This window comes from Gymnodraco acuticeps, unplaced genomic scaffold, assembly GCF_902827175.1.
Source record: "Gymnodraco acuticeps unplaced genomic scaffold, fGymAcu1.1, whole genome shotgun sequence".
In the NCBI taxonomy this organism is placed as follows: Eukaryota; Metazoa; Chordata; class Actinopteri; order Perciformes; family Bathydraconidae; genus Gymnodraco; species Gymnodraco acuticeps.
The window spans coordinates 121,076-146,866 of NW_022992202.1; the positions used below are offsets into that span (position 1 = coordinate 121,076).

At 42.3% G+C, this 25,791-nt stretch overlaps 1 protein-coding gene across 2 annotated transcripts; it reads left to right on the forward strand.

Annotated features, from left to right (window-relative positions):
• The first annotated feature begins 301 nt into the window (after nucleotides 1–301).
• Nucleotides 302–25,439, forward strand: grpel1 (GrpE-like 1, mitochondrial). Of its 2 annotated transcripts, none has more exons than XM_034205601.1 (4): nucleotides 302–361; nucleotides 16,075–16,207; nucleotides 18,100–18,181; nucleotides 24,325–25,439. In XM_034205601.1, exons 1-4 carry the CDS (start codon nucleotides 327–329, stop codon nucleotides 24,669–24,671), a joined length of 597 nt encoding a protein of 198 aa, XP_034061492.1. In that variant the 5' UTR covers nucleotides 302–326; the 3' UTR covers nucleotides 24,672–25,439. The 2 variants fall into 2 exon arrangements, with proteins under 2 accessions (XP_034061492.1, XP_034061491.1); XM_034205600.1 differs by lacking the exon at nucleotides 302–361 and adding an exon at nucleotides 10,106–10,366.
• Nucleotides 25,440–25,791: the final 352 nt, after the last annotated feature.

Sequence of the window (25,791 nt, forward strand, 5' to 3'; positions counted from 1 at the left end):
GAGCTGTGTTCTTCCCTTTACAAGCTTAAAAAATGCCTGTAGTTAAAGGAATGCTCCACTCATTAGATAATTAATCAAAACTTCAGTATTTAGTGAAACATTATGGTTAAACCATAGAAATCAGCGATAGTCCCCGGTAAATAATGATTGTATAGCTCTTTTTTTATCAAAACCTGTATATTCCGTCAGGCCGCTGCCATTTTGCCCATTTTCAGTAGTCACGTGATGGTCGTGACGTCATCCATGCGTTCACTTTGTAAACACACGAAAACATGGCGGAGTATTTGAGTTCGGACTCGTCAGCCGAGGAAGAAGTTTTGAGCAATATGAAGAGATTGGAGGGGGGAATTCAGCCATACAGGTTCGAGCCTACTTAGTAGATACAATGATTTTGATTACTAGATATGTATGCATGTAGTACCACCCTTGCTAGCGATTTCCTCTCTAGTTTAGCATACTCAGCCTCGTTGTCCCTGGCCCTAGAACCAAGATTTTATGGGGCCGGAAAAACTGGGGGAAAATACCCACTAGCCGGTACTACGCTATATGGAAAGGCCACCAAAAACTGGCCTGGACGATAAAGGACGTTTAAACGGGGCTACCCGCTGCAATGGAAATGCGCCATAACATACCTTACTCCGAGCACTACTTCTGGTCCTCCGTCGCTTCACACTTGCAGGGGGCGATTTCTCAACTGGCCGAACTGGTGTCCTGGTCGGTGATGACACCAGAAAGACCAATGGTACTGCATCTCCATGAAGTAATGGTTGTTCAATAAATCCCATGTTATGTTTTATCATACTCTCAGAGTAGTCGTCCGGAAACTTGAAATGTTCGCTGCATACATGCGCCTGTGGATCTTTCGGTTCGGGCCGGCCACATTTCGCTAGCCACTGCCTCCGAACGTACTTCCTACGCTTACCTTTTGGCAACAGATAGAACCGAGCATTCCGTGGATTGTTCCTATCAGAATTGTGGCAATGTTTCGCGATACAATGAGGTATATTTGAAGAGAGTAACTACAGTAAATAACATGAATATCAACGTGTCCTCGAAACCAAACGCATGGTTTACGTCACGTCCGGTAAAATGGCGCCGCCCACAGTGTTGATGTTATTTCGGTAATTAATCAGTTTAAAATCACTGATAATGTCATCGGATTAAAAAAAAAAAAAAAAAAGACTGGCAGAGACTGGTCTGTTTTATCGGATGATAATTATTTAAAAATGAGTGTCATGAGCATTCCATTCCTTTAAGGATTTTAGCATGTGCAGCAATTGGCTGCTGAGGGGTGACGCCCTCGTATTTAATGAGGGGGGAGGGAGCAATAGAGTGACGTCTAAGTGACTCATTGTTAGGTCTTCCTTATTGAACTTGCGCTAAAGCTTTCATTTCTCGGATGAGAATAGATCATACAGGTCTCAATCATACATTAAGTATAATAGGAAAGCATCCAACCGGAAAGTGTATACACTGTAGCCAGCCAGAAACTGTTGAGCATGTGTTACTGCTTTGCAGGAAATATAGTAGGCCTACTCAGAGAAATGTGCTTTTCCACACACTGAAGAAAGCAAAATTCCATGACTTGTCGCTATCAGGGCTGTTAGGGAAAACATCAGGCAATATATATTGTGAGATTATTACGTTTCTAAGATAAATTGATACATTTAAAATAATCTAGAGTTTTGGTTCTTTGTTTTGTTTTGTTTCTTTTGTTTATTGTTTTCTGCATAGTCTCTTGTCTACACTCCAGTCCAGTTGGTGACGGTAATGCACCTACAAGTTGGTTTGCCAACCGCCAATAAACACTAAAGAAGAAGACGAATAAGGTCCCTGTCACTACCATAGATATATATAAACTAGGGCTGTCAAGCTTAAATGAAAACAGAGGAGCGACATTTCGCCATAACTGCACCGAGCACTTGACTTTATGCAGGAAGCCAGACAGTGGGACATTGTACGAGAAGTCAGCACACTCAGCACGGATAGTGCGCAACATGATTGCAGCGTCCAGGCAGCTCCCGTTCGAGCATATGCCTTGAGTTGCACATAGCGCCAACGATCTAACACACACACACACACACACACACACACACACACACACACACACACACACACGAGAGCAATGGGACGTCCTTTCCTCCGAGCGTCACGTGAAGCGACGTCCGTTATTTCCACACACACACCCACCCTCTGTTAGTACACATTTACTGACAACATTTGTATCATCCGTTGCAGACCCCAATAAATAAAATAAAAATAAGAACTCATTCTCAAAAAAGATAGTTTGTAGATGTATGTGCATTAATAAACAAGGCAAGTCAGGCTGTGTCTCAACGCCGTGTATTCACACTGAGCAGGCAATCATACAACGGAGGGATATTACGTGAGGCAGATATATAGAACACAGGCACAATACGTCCACAGGGTGGAGCTGCAACCTAGCCTAAACCACCCTGTAACATCTCCCTTCCTTTTTGTAGTAACAGTAAGTAACAACACAGGATCAATACTGCCATTAAACTGTTGACCTTCAATCAAAACATTAATCAAATGATTTCAACAACAAATAGTGCACATAGCAGAGACACTTCAATAATAGCCGGATCCGAACACATCAGCAATAAACTCAGAACAATCAATCACATTTGTTTTACAATCTCTCCACTTCCTTTTTTTTTTTTGTACATCTTTATCGTGTGTGTGTGTGTGTGTGTGTGTGTGTGTGTGTGTGTGTGTGTGTGTGTGTGTGTGTGTGTGTGTGTGTGTGTGTGTGTGTGTGTGTGTGTGTGTGTGTGTGGTGTGTGTGTGTGTGTGTGTGTGCTGTGTGTGTGTGTGTGTGTGTGTGTGTGTGTGTGTGTGTGTGTGGGTGTGTGTGTGTGTGTGTGTGTGTGTGTGTGTGTGTGTGTGTGTGTGTGTGGTGTGTGTGTGTGTGTGTGTGTGTGTGTGTGTGTGTGTGGTGTGTGTGTGTGTGTGTGTGTGTGTGTGTGTGTGTGTGTGTGTGTGTGGTGTGTGTGTGTGTGTGTGTGTGTGTGTGTGTGTGTGTGTGTGTGTGTGTGTGTGTGTGTGTGTGACCTAGAGGTCAAGTCTGTCAGGAGGTCTAATCAGCCGTCCGCTCCGGGAGAAAGTAACCCTGTAACTCAAGGCATGGTGTATCCCCAGTCTGCGGGGAAGACCGCGACAACCCCGGGGGTGATGGCCTTGGAGACTCCTTGGGGACGCCGACGACCTCTCTGGCGCTCCCCCCACTCGCAGGCTGCTCCAGGGCCGATTCTGGGAGAACTGACGGCTGGTCGATCTCCCAAAAGTCAGAATAATGGTCCACCACGAGCAAGAAGTTCTGTGCTGCGTAGCTGTACAGATCCATGCTTACTAGCTGCCAGGGACGTGTGGGGAGCGGGTGTGACATCATAGTATCTTTCTGTTGTTCGTGTGCATACTCATTGCACACAGAGCACTTTTGCACATAATCCTTGACTTCCCCTTGCATACCGGGCCAGTAAAGTGTATCACGGGCCTGCCTGTAGCACGCCTCGCCCCACACGTGGTTGTAGTGGATCCGTCTCAGCATTTCCGGGCGCATAGCTTTTGAAATGATGACCCGCTGACTCCTGAAGAGCACGCCATCCTGTGCACTTATCTCATCTCTGATGGCCCAGTAGTCCCTGACGGCTACAGGGGTCTCCTCTTTGTGTCCTGGCCATCCCTCCAGCACGACAGACTTAAGTGTTTGAAGACACACATCCTCCTCAGTGTGTGTCCGAATCTGTGCCAGGCGTTGGCTGCTGACATTTAAATAGTCTGCCTGCTGAATGGCCGTTTCACATTGGTACAGTGTGTCTGTTCTCTGTGGCGGAGTGGTGGCTCTGCTGAGCGTGTCACTTATGTACATCTCAGGGCCTGGCTTGTATACCACCGCAAGGCAGTAGTTCTGAAGTGTGAGGAGCATGCTCTGAAGGCGCTTTGGCGCACTGAGGAGGGGCTTGGTGAAGATGGACACCAGCGGGCGGTGGTCGGTCTCTGCAGTCACATCTCCCCTCCCATATAGGTAGTAGTGGAAGCGTTGGCAGGCGAATACGATGCTCAGGCACTCCTTTTCAATCTGTGCGTAATTTTGCTCTGTTTGGGTCAATGCCCGGGAGGCGAATGCGACAGGCTGTCCCCCTTGAAGCAAGCAGCAACCCAGACCCGCCTGACTGGAGTCGCTCTGTACGGTGACTGGCTTGCGGACGTCATAGTACCTTAGGACTGGCACCGCCGTGACCAGTGCCTTGATTTCCTTCATGGCGGCATCATGTTTGGGCAGCCAGTGCCACATCACATCCTTGTCCAGCAGTCTCCTCAGCGGCTCACATACCGCTGACAAGTGTGGCATGAATCTGGAGAGATAGTTCACAAATCCGACATACCGCTGGACCCCTTTTGCGTCTGTGGGGTTTGGCATGTCCAGAACCGCCCTGACTTTTTCAGGGTCAGCCTTGAGGCCCTCCTTCACTCGGAACTGCAGCTTTTTCAGGCCCAGTCTCAGCTTTACTTCCCTGCATCTGTCCATCAGAGCGATGAGGTTTGTGTCATGGTCGCGATTGGCCTCATCCTCTGTGTCCCCACAGCCGACTATAAGGATATCATCGGCTATGGGCTCAATCCCTGTCAAGCCAGCCAGCAGCTCATGCTGCTTCCTTTGATACAGCTCCGGGGCAACTGACACACCGAAAGGGAGTTTCAGCCAGCGTTTCCTACCCCACGGTGTCCAGAATGTTGTCATCAGGCTGCTTTCTTCATCCAAGCGGCACTGCAGGAATGCATCACGTGCATCCACCAGGGTGAATATACGTGCCTACGGCAGCTTATACAACAGGTCATCTAAAGTGGGCATAAGGTAGTGGGACCGTTTCAGAGCACGGTTGAGAGGCTTCGGGTCAATGCATAGTCTCAATTTGTCTGGCTTTTTCACTATGACTAGATTGCTAATCCAGTCCGTGGGTTGAGTGACTGTGGTCAAGTGTCCCTCCTCTTCATATCGATCAAGCTGAGCCTTAACAGCTGCCTTGAGGGCCACTGGAACGTTCCTGGGAGCACACTGCACCGGTGCCACAGTGCTGTCCAGCTCAAAGTGAATAACACCGGGCAGAGACTCAACAGGGCTGGTGAACACGTCGTGGTAGGTGCTGACCAGACACTCCTTGGTCAGGTCTCCCTTCCTGCAGTGCTCCACCTTATTCAGCTCCTCAGGAATGGTGAAGCGTATCAGACCAAGTCTCTCACATGTCTCACCCGAAAGCAAGGGCCTCTGGCCAGTATGCACAATCTCAAAGTCCAGTCTGTGCATCTTACCCCTAATGAGCTCATCCACTCACTGTTGTATAGTTTTAATCTGGTGAGACTCTTCAGAAGAGGTGTTCTAGGCGCCAGTCTCGTCTTGTCCTTGAGGCTCATCCCATTGCAAGTGGCTCCAGAGTCGAGCTGGCACCTCTGAACCCCACTTTGCAGTGGCAGGTTGACAAACCACTTTTTACCTCGAGTGTTCACAGCCCCCACGCTCTCCGCTGTGTACACATCTCTCTCATCGCTGTCCTCCAGTTCCCCTGGCAACGGGTCATCCACAGCATTCAACTGGCGTGCCTGCTGGCCTCTTTTCATGCATACTTTTGCAAAATGGTTAGCAGTGCCACACGAGCGGCACGATTTACCAAAAGCAGGGCACAGGTCCCGCCCACGCTTGTGCCGCGTGCCACAGTACTTGCATTCGCCAGCGTCTCTCATGCTCTGTGGTTGTACAGATGTGTTGGTGGACTCGGATGGCCTGCTGGCAGACCTCCGTCCATATCGCTGTCCTTGTGTGGCATTAACGCTGTCCCCAGGTCCAGAGCTGCCCAGTGACATGGTTTTTAACTTGCTGTCCATGACCTCGGCTGCACGGCAAATTTTAATGGCCTCGTCCAATTTAAGGTCCTTTTCCCTTAGTAAGCGACATCTAGCACCCTCGTCAGTTATCCCGAGAACAAGCCTGTCCCTTATGAGTTCATCTTTTATAGCTCCGTATTCACAAGAGGCAGCCTTTTCCCTCAGCCTGGTAGCAAACGCATCCAAGAGCTCTCCATCCTCTTGTTTAAGGTTGCCAAAAACGTACCTCTCAAAGATTACGTTCTTTGCGGGTGTGAAGTATTTCTCCAGTGCCACCAGTATAGCACCCGCATCTTTTTGTTGGTCATAGCGCCAACGATCCAACACACACACACACACACACACACACACACACACACACACACACACACACACACACACACACACACACACACACACACACACACACACACACACACACACACAAGAGCAATGGGACGTCCTTTCCTCCGGAGCGTCACGTGAAGCGACGTCCGTTTGTGATGACGCTGCACAGCTGATCGTCTGACAGCAGCTCTGTCCCCGTTATTTCCACAAACACACCCGCCCTCTGTTAGTACACATTTACTGACAACATTTGTATCATCTGTTGCAGACCCCAATAAATAAAATAAAAATAAGAACTCATTCTCAAAAAAGATAAACGCCATTCTTAAAATGTCTAAACGAACAATAGTTTGATTAATATTGATTAGAGTGCACAATAGAAATAAAATAATTGAGAGAAGAAAAAGAGATATGTTATCTATCAAAACCCAGTTAGATTAACATTCATTGGATTGCACATTTTGTGTGTTTGTGTGGATATGTAGCACATTCACATTTTAATAGCACTTAATGACTGACTGAATGGAAATGACAATAAATGAAAATGTAAAACGAAAAAAGCGATCATGAAAATGTTTCCAACAAATGAATAAAATGATTTTTGACCACTTTGTTGTTCAGATATATCACATATTTGTAACTAAATGATACATGAATTGAAACAAAACACAGTATAAACTGAGGAGTGACTCTCGTGAGTTTCATTTATTTTCTTCACTCCGCTGGGAAACTGCTCTCATGACAAGAAGCATCAGATCAGTGCATGCACTGCCTCGTCCAATCAGTGAGCGATACAAAGTAAGGGGGCGGGGCGAGTATCTGAGGATTTCATCGGAGGATGGACTGGTGGTTCCTCGATTATCGCTCCTCTATTATCGCTCCTCGATCCTCGGTCCTCCGGCAGAAATAAGAGCCATGGGACGGTACTCAAGATGGCGCAGACAAATCAACTTCCGGTGAGACCGAGGCTGCTTCTCAGGTCGACTATTTTCATTTCCTCGCTCCTCGGTCCTCGGTCTCACCGGAAGTTGATTTGCCTGTGCCATCTTGAGTACCGTCCCATGGCTCTTATTTCTGCCGGAGGACCGAGGATCGAGGAGCGAGGAGCGATCATGGAGGAGCGATAACCGAGGAACCACCAGACCATCCTCCGATTAAATCCTCAGATACTCGCCCCGCCCCCTTACTGTGTATCGCTCACTGATTGGACGATGCAGTGCATGCACTGATTTCATGCTTCTTGACATGAGAGCAGTTTCCCAGCGGAGTGAAGAAAACACATGAACCTCACGGGACTCACTCCTCAGTTTATACCGTGTTTTGTTTCAATTCCTGTTTCATTTAGTTACAAATATGTGATATATCTGAACAACAAAGTGGGCAAAAATCATTTTATTCATTTGTTGGAAACATTTTCATGATCGCTTTTTTCGTTTTACATTTTCATTTATTGTCATTTCCATTCAGTCAGTCATTAAGTGCTATTGAAATGTTAATGTGCTACATATCCAAACAAACAAACAAACAAACAAACAAACAAACAAAGTGTGCAATCCAATCAATGTTAATCTAACTGGGTTTTGATAGATAACATATCTCTTTTTCTTCTCTCAATTATTGTATTTCTTTTGTGCACTCTAATCAATATTAATCAAACTATTGTTCGTTTATACATTTTAAGAATGGCGTTTATCTTTTTTGAGAATGAGTTCTTATTTTATTTTATTTATTGGGATCTACAACAGATGATACAAATGTTTGTGTCAGTAAATGTGTGCTGACAGAGGCGGGTGTGTGTGGAAATAACGGGGACAGAGCTGGCTGCTGTCAGACGATCAGCTGTGCAGCGTCATCACAAACGGACGTCGCTTCACGTGACGCTCCGGAGGAAAGGACGTCCCATTGCTCGTAAAACTCATTTCCCTGCTTCTCGTGGTTTCCTTGCGTCCCTCCATGCTTCCCTGGTGGGAGGGACTAAACGCAGGGAAACGACGCAAGTGAGGGAAGCAAGGATTTCATTTAATCGACCTGAGAAGCAGCCCGAGTGTCACTACCCGATCTGTCCCCCTGCCCGATCGGTACTGCGCATGTGCGAGATGGTCCGCCATATTGGAAAACTCCGGACGGCAACCCAAGATGGACACTTGACACAGTGGCTTTTAGCAAAGCTCAAAAAGAAAACTCGAGAGAGAGATGAGTTATTTTTATTACAATGTGACTTCACTATTATTTAACAACTCTTTTTATTGGGTTATTTTATTTGGGGTTAAGTACATTGTCAGAATAAGTGAGGAATGAATTTAACTTCTGTTAGACAGCCATATGCCATACATTTTTTCATACATATGAGTTATTGTTATTACAACGTGACTTCACTATTATTTAACAACTATTTTTATTGGGTTCTTTTATTTGGGGTTAAGTACATTGTCAGAATAAGTGAGAAATGGATTTAACTTCTGTTAGACAGCTATCATACTGAATAAATATTTACTGTGAATGTATGCAAAAATGTATGGCATATGCAGTGGCGTTTTTATATGTACAAAAGTGGTGGGGCACAAACAACTTAGATGTCTATAAGCTTCTGCAGTGAGGTTCATGGCTGGTGAGACACTGGCACTGACGCTTCAGGTTTACAAATATTATATTTTGACCTAAATCAAAATATAATATTATTTTCAAAAGCTTTTTTTGTCTGATGCTTCAATTAATTTTAAACAGACAGTTCAACAGAAGGATACCCAAAAAATATAATGTTATCATTTAAATATTGAATTGTTCTCTCTTAGTAAGATCCCATTTTCAATAAAATTGCAGTCTTACCTTGACTTGAAGATTAAGTCCATTTGCCTATCCTTCTGGACAAAAATCTCTATTACTTTTTTGTAAAAGTCCTCCTTATGTTCTTGTAGTTTCAAAAGTCTATCATAAATCTAATCTAATCAATAGATTTATGATTCGAAAATTATAAAAGTAGGGTAGACATGTAGATATTATCCGGCTGAACAAAACGTGCATTTATCTAACAGCTACATTTCCCACAGATCTTATTTGGAGCTATTTTCTAAAATCCTATGGAGAAATCTCATTGCTTTTTTGTCAAGGAAAGCCATGCGCAGCTTACTTCCGGGTTTTAGGACGCCTCACTGCAGCTATCTCTCCTCCTCTTCACACACCACACTTTTCGCGGCACACGTACTTACAGCCAATCAGCTCTGAATTATGTGAGATGATGTATGGTGGGGATGGCAGCACTATGCCCCTATGGTCATTATTTTTTTGCCACACACATTAAATAGGAAAATATTCTGAGCATGCGCAGTGTAGTTTTTACAGTCACCATTGACTTAGACAGTAAGAGGGAGGGGCAGGATCGGGTTTTGTCCCACATGGCTCCAAACAGCTCAATAGGCACACACTGTAGACACTAATTAGAAGAACACAGACTAAAACAGCAATGTACAGACGAATCAGATGATTAAACATGATCTTAAAATATATTTAATATATTTTTTAATTTATTTTTTGCATTTTTTTGTAATCATTATTTGTAATACTTTCTGCTGCCCCTAATGACCAGTCGCCACTGGGCATATGGATGTCTAACAGAAGTTAAATTCATTCCTCACTTATTCTGACAATGTACTTAACCCCAAATAAAAGAACCCAACAAAAAGAGTTGTTAAATAATAGTGAAGTCACGTTGTAATAACAATAACTCATCTCTCTCGGTTTTTCTTTTTGAGCTTTGCTAAAAGCCACTGTGTCAAGTGTCCATCTTGGGTTGCCGTCCGGACTTGTCCAATATGGCGGACCATCTCGCACATGCGCAGTACCGATCGGGCAGGGGGACGGATCGGGTAGTGACACCGAGGACCGAGGAGCGAGGAAATGAAAATAGTCGACCTGAGACAGGGCCAGTGACAGTCCCATGGGTCGGAAGTAGATGGGCGGGACTTCGCCTTTCATGATTGGCTGAAACTGCACGCTGCTGCCACAGCGTCATAGATGTAAGAGGTCAGCGTGGTTACAGCGAGCAACTCACAGTGCTGTACATTTAAGAAATGGCGAGCTTGTGTGCGCGAGCAGTCAGACAGAGCTACTCACTTGTAGCCAAACCTGCACTATCAAGGTAACATATTTCAAATTCGACTTCGTTAACTGCATTGTATCCGTAACAGCAACGCTAGGTTCGGTTTGGCAGGGTGGTTTGTCCCTGTCATGTCAGGGAACGGCATAGCAGTAGCCAGCTAGCATGTTTTGCAGCGTTCCTCCATAGAGAAGAATGATGGATGACCTTTAGAGTGACGATTCAGACTGTGGGTGTGTATGTTTGAGATGACCTGACTAAAACTATAGCCTAACAATCGTATTGCGTGTGTGTGTGTTTTTTGTATGTGTTTGTGACACAAACACATACAAAAAAAACACACGCAATACGATTGTTAGCAATGTCATGCCTAAGCATGACATTGCTAGAAGGATGATGACATAACGTGACATAGGGAACGATGAAGCGTGGCGTCAGATGTGCACAAGTGTTTGGGTTAATTACATAAGTAAAAGTAGCAATACTACAGTGTAAACAAATACTCAGTTAGAAGTAAAAGTCCTGCATGCAAAGTTGTACTCAAGTAAAAGTAAAAAAGTGTTGGCATCAAAATATACCTTAAGAAACAAAAGTAAAAGCACTTATTATGCAGAATGGCCCATTTAAGAAGCATCACTTTTAAATTATTGTATTGTACTTATTGATGCGTTAATGTGTTAATCACTTCAATGTTCCACTTGGTAAAAGTGTGGTTTATTTGAATTACTATAATAACAACTGGGTGGCTTAACCTTTAATATAATATGATACTGTAGTTGATTTATATTTTGTAGTAATAACATAAATCTGCAAAGTATCTAGTAACTACGTTAAATTAATGTAGTGGAGTAAAAAATACATCATGCCAACATTTGCCAACAATTTAATGAATTAAAAATATTAAGCAGCATGAAATGATACAACTTAAGTAAAGTACAAGTACTTAAAAGTTGTACTTGAGTACAATACTATATAGGGCAACTGTGGCTTGGAGGTAGTGTGGTCCCTGAAAACTGGTTTCGTGCAGGCATCAACATGTCGATGTATCTTTGGGCAAAATACTGAACCCTGAGTTGCTCCACGATGGCCAATGGTGTGTGAGTTAGGGCTGTCCCGAATACCATTTTTCGGGCTCCGGATATTCGGTAGTAATCAGCAGTGAATATTCGGTGCGGAGAGATTTTATTTATTTTTTAATAAAAACATTTTTTCACATTTTTTTCATAACACGCTCCGAGACACCTGACAACGCGCTATTAAGCAGAAGCGCAGAAAGAGCATACTATTACGATTTATATTTGTTTATTGTCTCAGTACTCGCATACATTCTTTCACACACACATACGGGTTTTGGGCCGAGGGCGACACCGTACGTCCGGTATCAACCATTTCACGCGAGGTGCATACAGAATATCATAGTCGATTGCCTTAATCAATATAGTCAACTCTAAAATACCACATATTATATTGGCATGATAATATTATTGTGACAAGTGGGGTATTCACCTGGTGTTTCCAGAAGATAGACGTAGATACTGCAAAAATCAACCGAAGGCCACTTTTGAGGGTCGTAATTCCATACATTGTACATCCAACAACCCACACAGCTCTAGTTTACGCTGGTAACGATCTAGAGCACACCCCTCAAGTCCAGAGATGTAATCCGAAGACATGCAGCGATTTCTTCGGTCGTTAATTCAGAAAAAAAACCTAGTGCGCTCTGCCTGGCTACATTACCTAGCTGTTTATATTAGCACCTCCAAGATATTAGCACCTCCAGGAAAATGGCGTCTTTATAAAAAAATATATGGCGCGCGTTGCATTGTGGGTAGCTGTGACATCACTGTGTGTGAAAGAATAAAAACTAAATGTGTCCTCTGCATTTAACCCAGCCGCAGTGCAGCGCCCGGGGACCAAATCTGGTTCCAAATTCCGTCTATAACGTTTTACAACCTGAAGATACAAAACACATATTTCTGTTATAACAACAATACTTTTAATAACATAGCCGTAACAGGGTAACACTTGTTACCGATACAGTAAACAGTATTTAAATAAATGAAGAACGAAAAATAAATGAACGAACTGTAGGCCCTATGCCAATAATTGCCTTAGCCCCAAATGTTCCCACATTGCTCCTATTATTTTCACTATTCGGATAAAATTGAAAAACTAATATAAAAAAACAATTCGGTTGCTTGCTTGCATCTATTTTCCAAGCAAAGTAAGTGCACGATTTTACCATGAGTAACGTTACTGTTTAAACGGCGGATAAAACAGCTAAACTAAGCTAGGCTAGTACTTACAGCATCCGGTGACTTTTCAGAGTTTCTTGTCGCATATTTGGCACACTGCCTTCTTCTTATCGTCGTCCAATTTAAAATGGTCCCACACAGCTGAAGTCTTCGGCATTTTGTGTTCAGGTGTGTGAAGCGAGGTGAAGCGTGCCGTTTGCGTTCGTAACTGTGAGTGAACGCGATGTCAGGAGCACAGGCTGAGATTGTATATATTTCCGCATTTTAACAGTGCAATTTAAAAGTATAAATATAGTATAAGAATATGGCAATTCGCCTTTATTGATAGCTTACATTTAGGAAAAAATAAATAAAAAAACGAATATCCGAATAATGAAATTGAAACCCGAATAGTTGGCCAACGAACGAATAGTTGCATATTCGGGTACAGCCCTAGTGTGAGTGTTAGCTTAGCAAGTGGCACTGCTCTGTATGAATGAGGTGTGAATGATGACATGTATGTAAAGTGCCTTGAGAGGTCATAAAGACTGGATAAAGCGCTATATAATTACAATCCATTTATCATATATTAAATGGAATTCTGTATGCCAAAATAATGTTAAAAACTTCTGCTTGTGTCCATCTAAGATCTTTATTTTATCAGCGGAATTGTATTGTATATTGAGGTTGTAATGTATATTCTTCAATTTAGAGAATGCCAAACCAAATTCCATTATTAAATCTGATAAATGAACGCTTACGTGATCATCAGTGAGCATGTATTCATTTGGCTAAAGTGTCAAACGATATAGATGAAAACATTTTAAATTGAATAAGGCCTCTATTGGCTAAATAAAACATTGGAAGACATATGGGTGAATAGGCTTTTCTACTACTTATAATTCTATATTTGAGCAGAATTAAATAAAATGAGGCTATATACTAGGGATGCTCCCGATCGATATCGGCCGATACTCACTCTCTACCGATTGACCGGTGTTCTCTAAGCAGTTAATGTAAACTTGAATAATGTACTTAATTTGAGTGTAATAATTATGTTGGTTGTTGTTTGTGGAAGCGCCAGTGACCAGAGGTGTGGACTCGAGTCACATGACTTGGACTCGAGTCACCAATTTGATGACTTGAGACTCGACTTGACAAAATCACAAAACACTTGCGACTCGACTTGGACTTGAACACCAATGACTCGGGACTTGACTTGGACTTGAGCCTTCTGACTTGAGGTGACTTGATCATTTAATTCAGAGGTCTCCAACACGCCGATTGCGAGATGCCGCTAGAAGAGCAGACTCTCGTCGGGGATAGCAGAATCTTCAGCCGCTCCAACTCTTGCTGAGAATCCTTGCAGGCAGGGGCGGGTCTTTATTTAGCTGGGCCACCATGCGGCCAATCATATGCAAGGACACACTAGGATCATGCCATTATGTGAAAGAAGGGTGGGGGGCACAGCAGGTGTAGTGGTACAGGCCAGCTACACAGAGCGACGGGGAGGAGACGGATTTTAAATGCAAGCACGTCAGAAAAAAGTCAAGAAATTAGCGGGGGGGAAAAAAGAAGCTGCATTTGAATGATATTGGAGAAAGCAAAGCTGAGTGCAGGATTTGTAAAATGAAAATAACCTTCAGAGCAAGTTTTCTTTTTGGTAACCAGTCCACTCAGGATTTATTGTCAGAGGTGGGAGAAGTTCAGATCTTGTACTTGAGTAAAAGTATCAGTGTAGGAATACAATAAAAAGTCCTGCATTAAAATGTTACAAGTAAAAGTTAGGGATGGGAATTTGAAAGCAAATGTATATTCGAATATTTGACCCCCCATAAAACGGTTAACCGGTTAACCGAAATGTACATATCCTATAAAACAGTTGTAGGCCTACAGCTTTCATGTGTGGAGGCGATTCACAATCAGGCCAGCTGTAGAGAAGACCCTCTCAGCTGGAACGGAGGTTGCGGGTTATAGCAAGGTTATAGCATGTATAAATAAGTTTAATTTGGCAAAGTTTGACCTCTACACCGCACTCACTAACCTGGTCGAAATATTTCCACACATTACTCCTTTTTGACGCCATGTCTGTTGTGTAGGACTCTTCTTAGAGTGTAAATAATTACCGGACTAATGACTGGTAAAATATGTTGTCATACCGGCAAAACTAATCTCTCCTGTCAAAATGTCTATGCACTTTGCCGCCACACACGGTTGCCAAGCAGCGCTTATTGTTGTTTAGGCTGGCCACTCATGTGTCGCGAGTGTTGATAGGGGGCGGGGGAGCACGCTCATGAACTGTTAGCGCCCGGTGGTTGTGCCGTAGATTGAAGCCTTGCCGTAGATTGAAGTCCTGTTCGCGGGGACGCGCAAACGTGACGTCATCGCCTGTATTGAGCGTTCGTCTAGTTCAGGGGTCGGCAACCCGCGGCCCTTTAAGCCCTCTGCTCTGGCTCCCTTGAGCTTAAACAAAAATAAGAAGGAAATAAAATAAAAGTATTTGTAGGACTATTTATATTTTGTAACATGGTTGAAAATGTTTCGTATTTTGAGGTGATACTGTGACACATAAATAAAAACAAAACGGTTTTAATTTGGTCAACTAAAATATGCGTCACATCCTGCTACATCCGAGCGCCTTTTCTTGGAGGCGAATAACCTGACCCCCGGCTCGATGAGCGAACTATGGATAAATCAAAGAAAAGTACTGGAGGAACACAGGATTTAATTCTGCGTGGACAGAGTTGTATCATGTAAACGGTGTGCAGAGTCAAAACCCTCAAAGTACACCCTGTAGCGAGTAAAACTCTAAAACAGAAAATACCTCCCCAAAACGCCTCGTTGGAGATACGTCATTGTCCATTTGATTCTTCCGGGTACGCATGATGTCAACCGTACCCGGAACGAAGTGGAGCCGTTACGTTACGTCCGCGGAGCCGTTACGTTAAGCCCCCGCTGATTGGTCCAAATTGACCAATCCACGGACTTCCTCACACACTCAGTGCATGCAGCTCTGCTGATCTCTCCTCCCTGGCTGATAACAGACAGTTGGGATCGCGGCGAAATTCTCTCTGCAGACCCATTCTCACAGCGTTTATCAACCTTTTTCTTACTCAATATCAAGCCACACTTATTGTTTTTACTTCGGCTGTGACTTTGTGTGTGCTCAGGGTGAGTTTGGCTGTGTTTCGCTGTGTATCGCTAAACAAGGAAACAACACCTCCACGGAGCTTAGCGCGATTCACAACGTCCCGACCAATCAGAGCACACTGTGCTCACAGGGAGGGTGGGGGCTGGAGCTATTGGAGCTACAACGAGCCGTTAAAGGCAGAGAGTGAAATTCAGTGAATACACGTAGTTTACAGAGATGCTGTTTGAGAAACCAATGTGAGTTTGGAAAATTGCACAATATAAATCTATTCTAGTAGACCTCAACAATGGAATTATGATCAGTGGAAATGGCCATGACATGGGACCTTTAACATCATGCAAGTCTCCTCCCACTCCTCCACACAGAGCCTCCCCACGGTTGTTATGCACAGCCAGTCAGCAGAAGAAGGATGAGACTGACAAGCCGGAGCAGAGTGCAGCAGAGACTCTCCTGGCCGAGGAGAAGGCCCAGCTGGAGGAACAGGTCAAGGACATGACGGTGAGTCTGTTCAATTTAAAGTTGGATTAACAACCTTAACAGTTTTCATTACACGTAAAAGCATCCCTATGGAAAAGCTTTTCACAGCCCTATCACAGGTAGGTTCTGATCATTTAAATGTCACAGTCCAAATGCAATTTTCTAAACATAACTTTTTCTTTGCATTTTGATATCTTATCTAAATGCAAACAGCCATATAACATCACTGAAAACTGACCTTTTTATAAAATTCATTCTGGGGTGAAGATAATCTGGAACTCGTTTTTCATATTTGCACGTAGGGACAACAATCGACAAAGCTTTATTGTGTTTTGTATTATTCATTTAAAACATTTTTAAAGCAGCCTTTGTGTGGACCAGATTGTTTTATTGACTGCAAGATTCAAATCATTTTGTGTAAAAAATACATACAAATAAAACTGAGTGATCTCAGTACATAATATTATTGAAAAGTGTTCGACACATAAGTCTGTCTATGAAGCAATTTATAAAAATGCTTCATTGGAGAAAAAGATGCACTGAGAGGTTTCCCATAGTAAATGTAGGGTTAGCCATTGTGGTTTTAAGGATCAAATAAAAAAACGAAGTAACAATGTTATTGGTATGGTATTAGTGCTTAACTAACAATAGCTCAATAGTCTTCAATCTTTAAATACCACTTCAAAAATAAAGTACTCAACAGACATGGTATCTTAATTTTAAAGTTTAAAGGTCCCCTATTATAATGTTTTTCATCAATATATTACAGGTCTCAGATATATTCAAAACATGTCTCTGAAGTGTTTGGCTCAAAACACCAAACAGATCATGCATTGCAGCATCCCATAAACCCCTCTGTTTCAGCCCTGTTTCAAAAGTGCTGATTCTATGTCAGTTACTTTAGATGAATATGAGGAGGAGCCACTTAAACTACATTTATTAGTGCTTTTATGTCAATTCGGCGAACATATGATACATTAAATGATCGTGAGGATGATGATTACAAATAGTTTGTTTGAGCCGGTCTGCATTTCCTGATGAAAAAACAAACCGATGCTTTTTGTAGTTGTAGTACACCAAGATGGATTAAACGTGTGGTTTTTTTTACCACAATGTTGCGGAAATTAATGGATAAAATGCACGGATTATTATTATTATTATTATTATTCCCACTCAGATCGGGACACTAGGTCCACCGTTTCCCCGCAGCGAGGCTCCCCCCTTTGACAGTTTACGTGGGCTGGGCTGGGTGCAGTGGCGGACTGGCCATCGGGACAAATCCCGATGGGCTGGTACCGAAGTGGGCCGGTCGGATAAGTCACTAGCACATCCCCCACTCCCCCTGTTGACAACTTACTAGCGGTACCGAAGTGGGCCGGTCGAGAGTCCCGGGCTGATTTTTAGTCCCAGTCCACCACTGGCTACATGACCGTATGATCGCCCATATTGACGCACCTAATTCCTAAACTTCTAACAGATACAACATAAACCGATCCTTCAGCCTCATATGAGCTCTCAGACACGTTCAAAATTAAACTGTCATCGCTGTCTTGTCTTGCTGCTGTGTGCGCCATCGTGCGTTTACATGCAGATGCTGGGATCCGGAACGGTACAGCTGGAGCTCTTGGCCCGCAATTACGTCACACATAATTTGGCGGGATTTGAATAATCCCCAAGAAGATCCAGAATATGGTCAACATTGAAGGGCAGATAAATGGTTATCAAAGTACAAATATCCAAAATCAGTTCAGTAACAGTTTCAAGGGGACAATATTTACTAAAATTGATGGGTTTGGATGATGGGTGAAACCCGTGTCACAGGCTCTTTAAATGCCTGAGCCAAGTGATATTTATTGATTTTTGAATTGAATGTGTTTTAACGCCATGGGCTACTATTCCTACTGTGTTTCCAGGAAAAGTACAAGCGGGCCTTAGCAGACACAGAGAACCTCAGGACGAGGAGTCAAAAGATGATAGAAGATGCTAAATTATACGGTAAGGAATCTCGAACCTATAAACTAAATTTAACGTGGTCTCTGCAAATGATAAATCCTGCAAAAGCTAATCTGTTCAAGACAAAATGTTCCACACTTACATGATTGAATCACTCGATTTATAAAAGGCCAGTTTAAGCCTTTTGGATTGTGTCTTCATGTAGCTGGAAGTTGGTTTAGTTTACTTTAGTTTAGAACCACCTTGCAAAAAATCAGAAACAATAATAAGTGACTCAAACTAGGGCTGCACGGTATTGAAAAAAACTGACATCGCAGTTTTTTCCCCCCCTGCGGTGTATATTGCGTTTTTTTTAACCTGTTAAACCCCAAAGTCCCAGCGGGTACTTTACTTTTTTTTTTCACGACAGTGTCTCAGGGGATCGTAATATTTAAGAACCTATTAATGTGTTATACCAAATTAACGGAAATAATCTCAGCTAACTGACGATACAAACCATTTTATACCAAAACAAAACACAAGTCTCATAAGAAGCATCTAAATGACCCCTGAGCGAAAAATGCTAACGCACTTTGGCACAGAACTCAAGATAAAAGTACCCTTATTATTACTTATCGTAGCTGCACTTACAAGATATCCGATTTAAAGCTGAGGTTCCACAGATTATTTAGGTATATAGTATCATCACTGAGTGATCTGAACTCGGACAGGGGAAGCAAACACAGACATCACAACACGTACCTTTACGTAGCTTCGAGGGGAGATGTCTCACCGTAGCTGTCAATCTGATCAAAAGACGTGTTCAATGGCATTAAAACGAGAAAGAAAAAACGCGGCTGAATCGGTTAATCCATAGGCTTTTAACGTCTCTGTATAAAAAAAATGATTTAATTTATAATCCATAATTCCATTTTTATGTAAATATCGCAGAGCAAAAGTTAGCTGCTAATGGTAGCCACCATAGTGGCTGCTGCTTCCGGTCTTGGCTATGCGGAAGTCTCACACACACATTACCAAATAAGGACTGTGTGATTTCCCCTCGATTCCATTGGCTCTGACGGTCAGAAAGAGATGTCACATGTCAAAATCCAGCAAGGTGGGCCAGAGATATGGAAAATCCACCCAAATGGCCCCAAAAGAGGGGTTTTTTTGGTGCTAAATCTGTCTAAAAAGGTCAAATATCAGGGGAAGTTCTACACACACCAACACATGAACAAATAAGGAGTGAGAGTGACGACGCGTAGCCAAAACCGGAAGCTGCATACCACCAAGGTGGCTACCATTAGCAGCTAACTTTTGTGATCCGATTTTACATAAAAATGGAATTATGGATTATAAACAATTGCTTCAAAGCCACAGATACATTATCAACCTATGGATCAACCGATTCAGCCGCATTTTTTCTTTCTCGTTTCAATGCCATTGAACACGTCTTTTGATCAGATTGACAGCTACGGTGAGACGATCTCCCGTAAAAGCTCCGTAAAAGGTACGTGTTGTGATGTCTGTGTTTGCTTCCCCTGTTGCGAGATCGGATCGCTTAGATACTATACTTAAATAATCTGTGGAGTCTCAGCTTTAATCGGATATATTGTATGTGCAGTTTCGTTAAGTAATAAGGGTATCTTTATTTTGAATTCTGTGCTAAAGTGCGTTAGCAATTTTTTTTTTAAAAGAATAAAACCGCACGTCCCTGCGTTTTGAATACCGCGCATGCGCATACCGCGGTTATCGCCATGACACGGTATATCGTTCAGCCCTAACTCAAACACTTTGCATATATAAAACAGATCTCTAAATATACTTACACATTCCACAAATGTTTAAAAAAAAAACTGCAAATAACTGAAAAATATATATATTAGAAATAATTGTAAAATATATATATATCCACACAAGATCTCGCCCCGTGGGGTATTGATGATCATGAGAAAGGTCTGGGATCAGCCAAGAACTACACGGAGGAACTTGTTAATGATCTCAAGGCAGCTGGGACCACAGTCACCAAGAAAACTATTGGTAACACACTACACTATAATGGCTCAAATCCCTGAATATACGGCCAAGCGGCACAGGAGTGGCTAAAGAAGAAGCACATTTAGGTGATGGATGGGCCTAGCCAGTCTCCAGACCTTAATCCCATAGAAAATCTGTGGATGGAGCTGAAGCTTCCAGATGCCAAGCATCAGCCTCAAAACCTGAAGGATTTGGAGAGGATCTTCAGAGAGGAGTGGACCACAATCCTTCCTGAGATGTGCACAAACCTGGAGACCAACTACAAGAAGCGTCTGACCTCTGTGTCCAACAAGGGTTTATCCACCAAGTACTAACACATGCAAGGGGATCAAATACTTATTTCCCACAGTTAAATGCAGATACATTTTTATCTTTTATATAATGTCAATTTCTGGATATTTGATATTCTTACCCTCCATGTAAAAAATTAACCTACCATTACAATGATGGACTGTTCTTTTTAAGTGGGCAAACTTACAAAATCTGCACGGGATCAAATAATTATTTCCTCGTCTGTATCTTCCTGTCATTTACACAGTTCGATCAATCATTTGTGAATCCAGCATAGTGTTGTCACGATACCAACATTTTGGTTTCGATACCGATACAAGAATTGCGATTCCGATTATTTTTCGATGCTTTTCTAAAAAAAAGGGAAACAGTCTTAAATGTAATTATTGTGCTTTATTTCACACCATAACACAATGAGAACAATAAACAAAATAAATGACAAGAATTCATATTAAATAAATGTAAGCATCATCTCAAACAACTTTTTTGTTTTATAAAATATAATTTTTTTTATATTTTATTAACATGTAATAGTACAGTAATATAAATAATTATGGACAAAATGTATATTGCAGATGTTAGCCACATTGGTAAGTTAGCTAAAAAGATAGCCATATTAGACTGTTATCATTGCCATTAATTGCCTCGTCAAACTACGAAAACGTTCGTTTGTCACAAAATAAATTACACTTGTTTTACTTAGATTTGAGGGCATGGGCTTGAGCATGATGTAATTATGTTATCTATCACATTCGCTAACCTGTTTGTCTTTAAATTCTTTAAACAGCTCTGGATTCCGGTCGGCGGATGCTTAGCCAAGTCTGATGTGTTGGCTCCCTTGGTTTGCAGGGATCTAAAACATTTCTCACAGACAGGCCTCGTGGTGTCCGTAGGCTTGCCCTCACTGTCAGAGATATAACTCAAATACTTCCAAATTTCGCTTCTGGCGTCTTTTTTGTCAACAAGCCGAGGCGCAGCGGCAGTTGAACTCCCACTTGCAGCCATGCTTCTCGTTTTCTCACATGCTCTGGCAGCTAGAGCGTGGCCGCGTGCACGAGAGAGGGGAGGGACTTAGAACGTGCTTGAGAGGGGCGGGACTGCAGGCACGGCTGCAGCGCACGCAGGGAGTGGAAGCAGAGCGCTGAACACACACGGCTCTTATTAAAACGGCGCTTTCTCACCGGAGTACTTTTCCCCGTCATTCTTAAAGTACCGATACTAATAAAACGGAGGAATCGTACCGTTTTTAACGGCAGGGTATCGCGGTACCTTTCAAGTATCGGTACACCGTGCAACACTAATCCAGCAACATGTGAATCAAAAACGCGTTTGCCATTCTAAATTCTTTGATTGTGGATTTGTATTATACAGAGTTTTGAGACAAACCGTCATCCAAAGATCTACTCAGCCATTTCTGGGTGATCATGTGATCCCTTGCTGCTGTAGTCGCTTACATCACAAGTACAATAGCAAAGGACTAGTAAGATATGAAATGCTATGTTGTTTTTACTGCCATGAAAAATATATTAAAAATATGATTTGAAGAATATTTTTACGTACTTCCTTAACCTTTAGTTAACTACAAGCTTAAGAAGCAGATTGCATGCCCACTGGGATTTAAAAGTTGCACACAACAGGATTATCAAAGACCTCATCACCCCAGCAACAAAATGTTCTGTCTGCTGGCGTCTGGCAAGCGGTACCGCCGCATCGGGACAAAGACCATCAGACTCAGAGACAGTTCTATCCATAAGACTAATGCCTGGACTATACTATACTGCACTATTTGTATTGTTGTCTTTTAAATGTGTTTTATTTCTTGTAATTGCATTGTTGAGGAACCTGTGACCCAACTTGCCATCCGGTAATGTCAGCATGATACAATCGGTAGCAATGTAATACGTATCCTGTTACAGGGGTTATGAGTCAATATATCCTGATACCATAGGCAAAGCGAATATTGCACATCTTATTTCAGCAAAAATGTCCTAGAACAAAAAACTAAAATCTGAGTAAAAAAAATAAAGTCTGCATTTTTAATGCAATCAAAACATTGGGAATTACATTCAACAAATTCCTTATAAGGGATCATAATACCATAAACGTAGTACTTCAACATACACTACTTAATTACCATTAGCATACTAAAACATCTACTTCAAACATCTGTATTTGTATTATTTTTAGGGCTGTCAAGTTAACGCGTTAATAACACGTTAACGCAAAAAAAAATTAACGCCACTAATTATTTTAACGCGATTAACGCATGTGTATTTTTTTTCCTCGGCCGCCCCGTAGTTTCAGAGCGCATCGAGTTTAAAATACCATCTACAAGATGATGCTGACAGCCCCGCTCCTGCCGCCCGCTTGTGGCAGACCACACTTCCACGCTCACCGGCAGGCACCGACTGGCTATTGGGAGGACCGGGAGGGTGTGTGTATGTGTGGCCCGAGCGAGCGAGAGACCTTACGTGCATTGTTGTTGTTAGCATCTGGTGCTAGCTAGCTGCGCTAACGGATATGGAGCTGTTTAAATGAAAACAGAGGAGCGACATTTCGCCACAACTGCGCCGAGCACTTGACTTTATGCAGGAAGCCAGACAGTGGGACATTGTACGAAAAGTCAGCACACTCAGCACGGATAGTGCGCAACATGATTGCAGCGTCCAGGCAGCTCCCGTTCGAGCATATGCCTTGAGTTGCACATAGCTCCAACGAACACACACACACACACACTTTGTATTGTATTATTGTATGAGAGAGGTTCCAGGTTGAATTGAGGCGAATATTTGTAATGTTCAGAGGTTGTTGTGTTTAATATTCATGAGAATATTTGTTATTGTTCAAATGATAATAAACATTAGCATAAAGCATATTTGTCCACTCATATGTTGATAAGAGTATTACAAACTTGAAAAATATTCCTCTAAGGTACATTTAGAACAGATCAAAAATGTGCGATTAACTATGGACAATCATGCGATTAAATATTTTAATCGACTGACAGCCCTAATTATTTTATTAACTTAGCATTACAATTCACTTATGCCCAGTACTCATTTTTACTTGGAGCTTAAACACCATATAATGCAGCTCAAAGCTTCAGATTTTGATCATCCACTTGGGACATCCCAGTCCCTGAAACATCCAACATGATATCACTGCTTTTTGTCCAATTAGAGCCACTGTAACAAGTAATTGATGTCAGGTATATAGGGTTTTCTTATGGTGCGTTCACAGCGGACGCAATGCGCATCTTTGCATCGCTTTAATGGCGTGAGTTTGACTTATTTCAATGTACATACTATGGTAGATACCAACAACAACAAAATGAACATTTAATTGTATTAAAAGTATAAAAATTATGCTGAAATAACGACATACGGGTTAGTAAAAACCATGAATTAATGCTTTGCCATTTGTCCAGACAAGACGGCAGGCGAAACACTTTTAAAATGCATTTTCTGAATAGAGATCAGATTGGTCAGGCTATGCTAAGCTCACATGTAGCTGCTCTGTCCACACTCACAACGCCATACAGACATAAAATAAAGCAGGGGCTATATTCGCCATGCCTTGAACAGTCTATGGTTTGTACATGGATAACTTTTCTCCAGTTTCTGAACAGATATGAGGAGCAGCTGTGTGCTGTCGACTCGAGCGTCACACACATTTGAAGCTCGAGTTGAAAACATTTAACTCTGGGTGAATTTGCCTCTATCCGCGTCTTTGCATTGACTTTTCATGTAATCGCGACGCTCCAAAAAATCTCATCGTGTCCGGTGTGAACACACCCGTAATGGATACATAACATTTATGATGAAAAGTAAGAGATCATAAGCATGTTGAATAATGTTGTAAATTGCTTCCATCCCCAGGGATCCAGGGCCTTTGTAAGGATCTGCTGGACGTGGCTGACATCTTGGAAAAGGCCACAGAGAGTGTGCCCAAAGAGGAAGTTACAAGCCAAAACCCACACCTGAAGAACCTGTATGATGGCCTGATGATGACTGAGATCCAGATTCAGAAGGTCTTCACAAAGCATGGCCTAGCCAAGCTCAATCCTGATGGCCAGAAGTTTGACCCCTACGAGCATGAGGCCCTCTTTCATGCCCCTGTGGAGGGCAAGGAGCCCGGCACTGTAGCTGTAGTAACCAAAGTAGGCTACAAGCTTCATGGGCGCACCCTCAGGCCAGCATTAGTGGGCGTAGCTAAAGCTCCCTAGAAGTGATTATTTAACTGACCAAGTGGCATTTCCTTTGTTGCCAGAGTAACCGATGACCTCTGGGATAGCAACATGAAGGGTCAAAGAGACGGGAACCCAACTCAACAGAACTTTGTATCTTGACATTATCCATCAGTTTTTAACAGATACATTTACACCTACACTTTGTACTGTCAATACTGTAGACTTTGGCCTTGTCATCAGTTATGCGAGTAATTTCAAAGTTATTGTCAGAATTTAATGATAATTAAAAAAAAAAACTCACCCAACCACTGGCAGCAGCTTTTATGTCAACATCAATGAATCTTAACTAAAAGATAAATATGTTTCACAAAAAGTTTAACAAATAATCAATACATTTTTGGAGAATTTGTTGTGAGCTAGAATGAATCCATCCACAAATTGAGTAGTGCTGATTCTTTACTGCTGATATCATTCCGGACTTTCGTTTAAAGCCCTAATTATCTTGACATGCACCTCTTTGGTTTTCTTGTTTGAGTTAATAATGTGAATAGAGCAAGGAACAGTACTTGATGACCTGAAAGGTTGTGATTTAACTTGGTCAAAATCTTTCTCTTCTTCATGTGGTCAGGAACAGGCTTCAGTAAACCAGCCTCAGTAAATGTAATGTTTCTGTGTGATGATTTGGCTTTGTGGTGCCTGACAGTAATGTTACAGCTTTATCTGTAAAACCATTTAAATGTCCTGTATGGATAATTGTCCAAACTGACACTGCATCCGAATTAAATGATCAACTTTTGAAAGGAATCTTGGGTAATGCTTTTCGTTTACACATCTCTTTTTCCATCTTTGTGCAGAGATTTTCAAGCTGGAAGGCCACAGAGGGAGAGAGACAAAGATAATGTGCATTACTCACGCATTATCTTTTTAGTAGTACTACATTATAGCATGTAGTACTACTAAAAACAAGGAATGTTGGATATTACAAAAAAAACGTTTTAATTTTGATACAAATAATAATGAAAAAGAGAACCTGAGCATACAGTTTTTCACCCCCCCAAAGTCAATACTTTGTAGACTCACCTTTTGCAGCAAGTACAGCTGCGAGTCTCTTGGGGTCTACTTCTGTATCTGTCTGTTCCCCTGGGCTTTGACTAGG

Coding starts and splice junctions, on each gene's coding strand:
- grpel1 (XM_034205600.1), top strand. CDS start 10,299: ATGGCGAGCTTGTGTGCGCGAGCAGTCAGACAGAGCTACTCACTTGTA. Junction 10,367..16,074: donor GCCAAACCTGCACTATCAAG/GTAACATATTTC, acceptor TCCTCCACACAG/AGCCTCCCCACGGTTGTTAT. Junction 18,182..24,324: donor AGAAGATGCTAAATTATACG/GTAAGGAATCTC, acceptor TTCCATCCCCAG/GGATCCAGGGCCTTTGTAAG.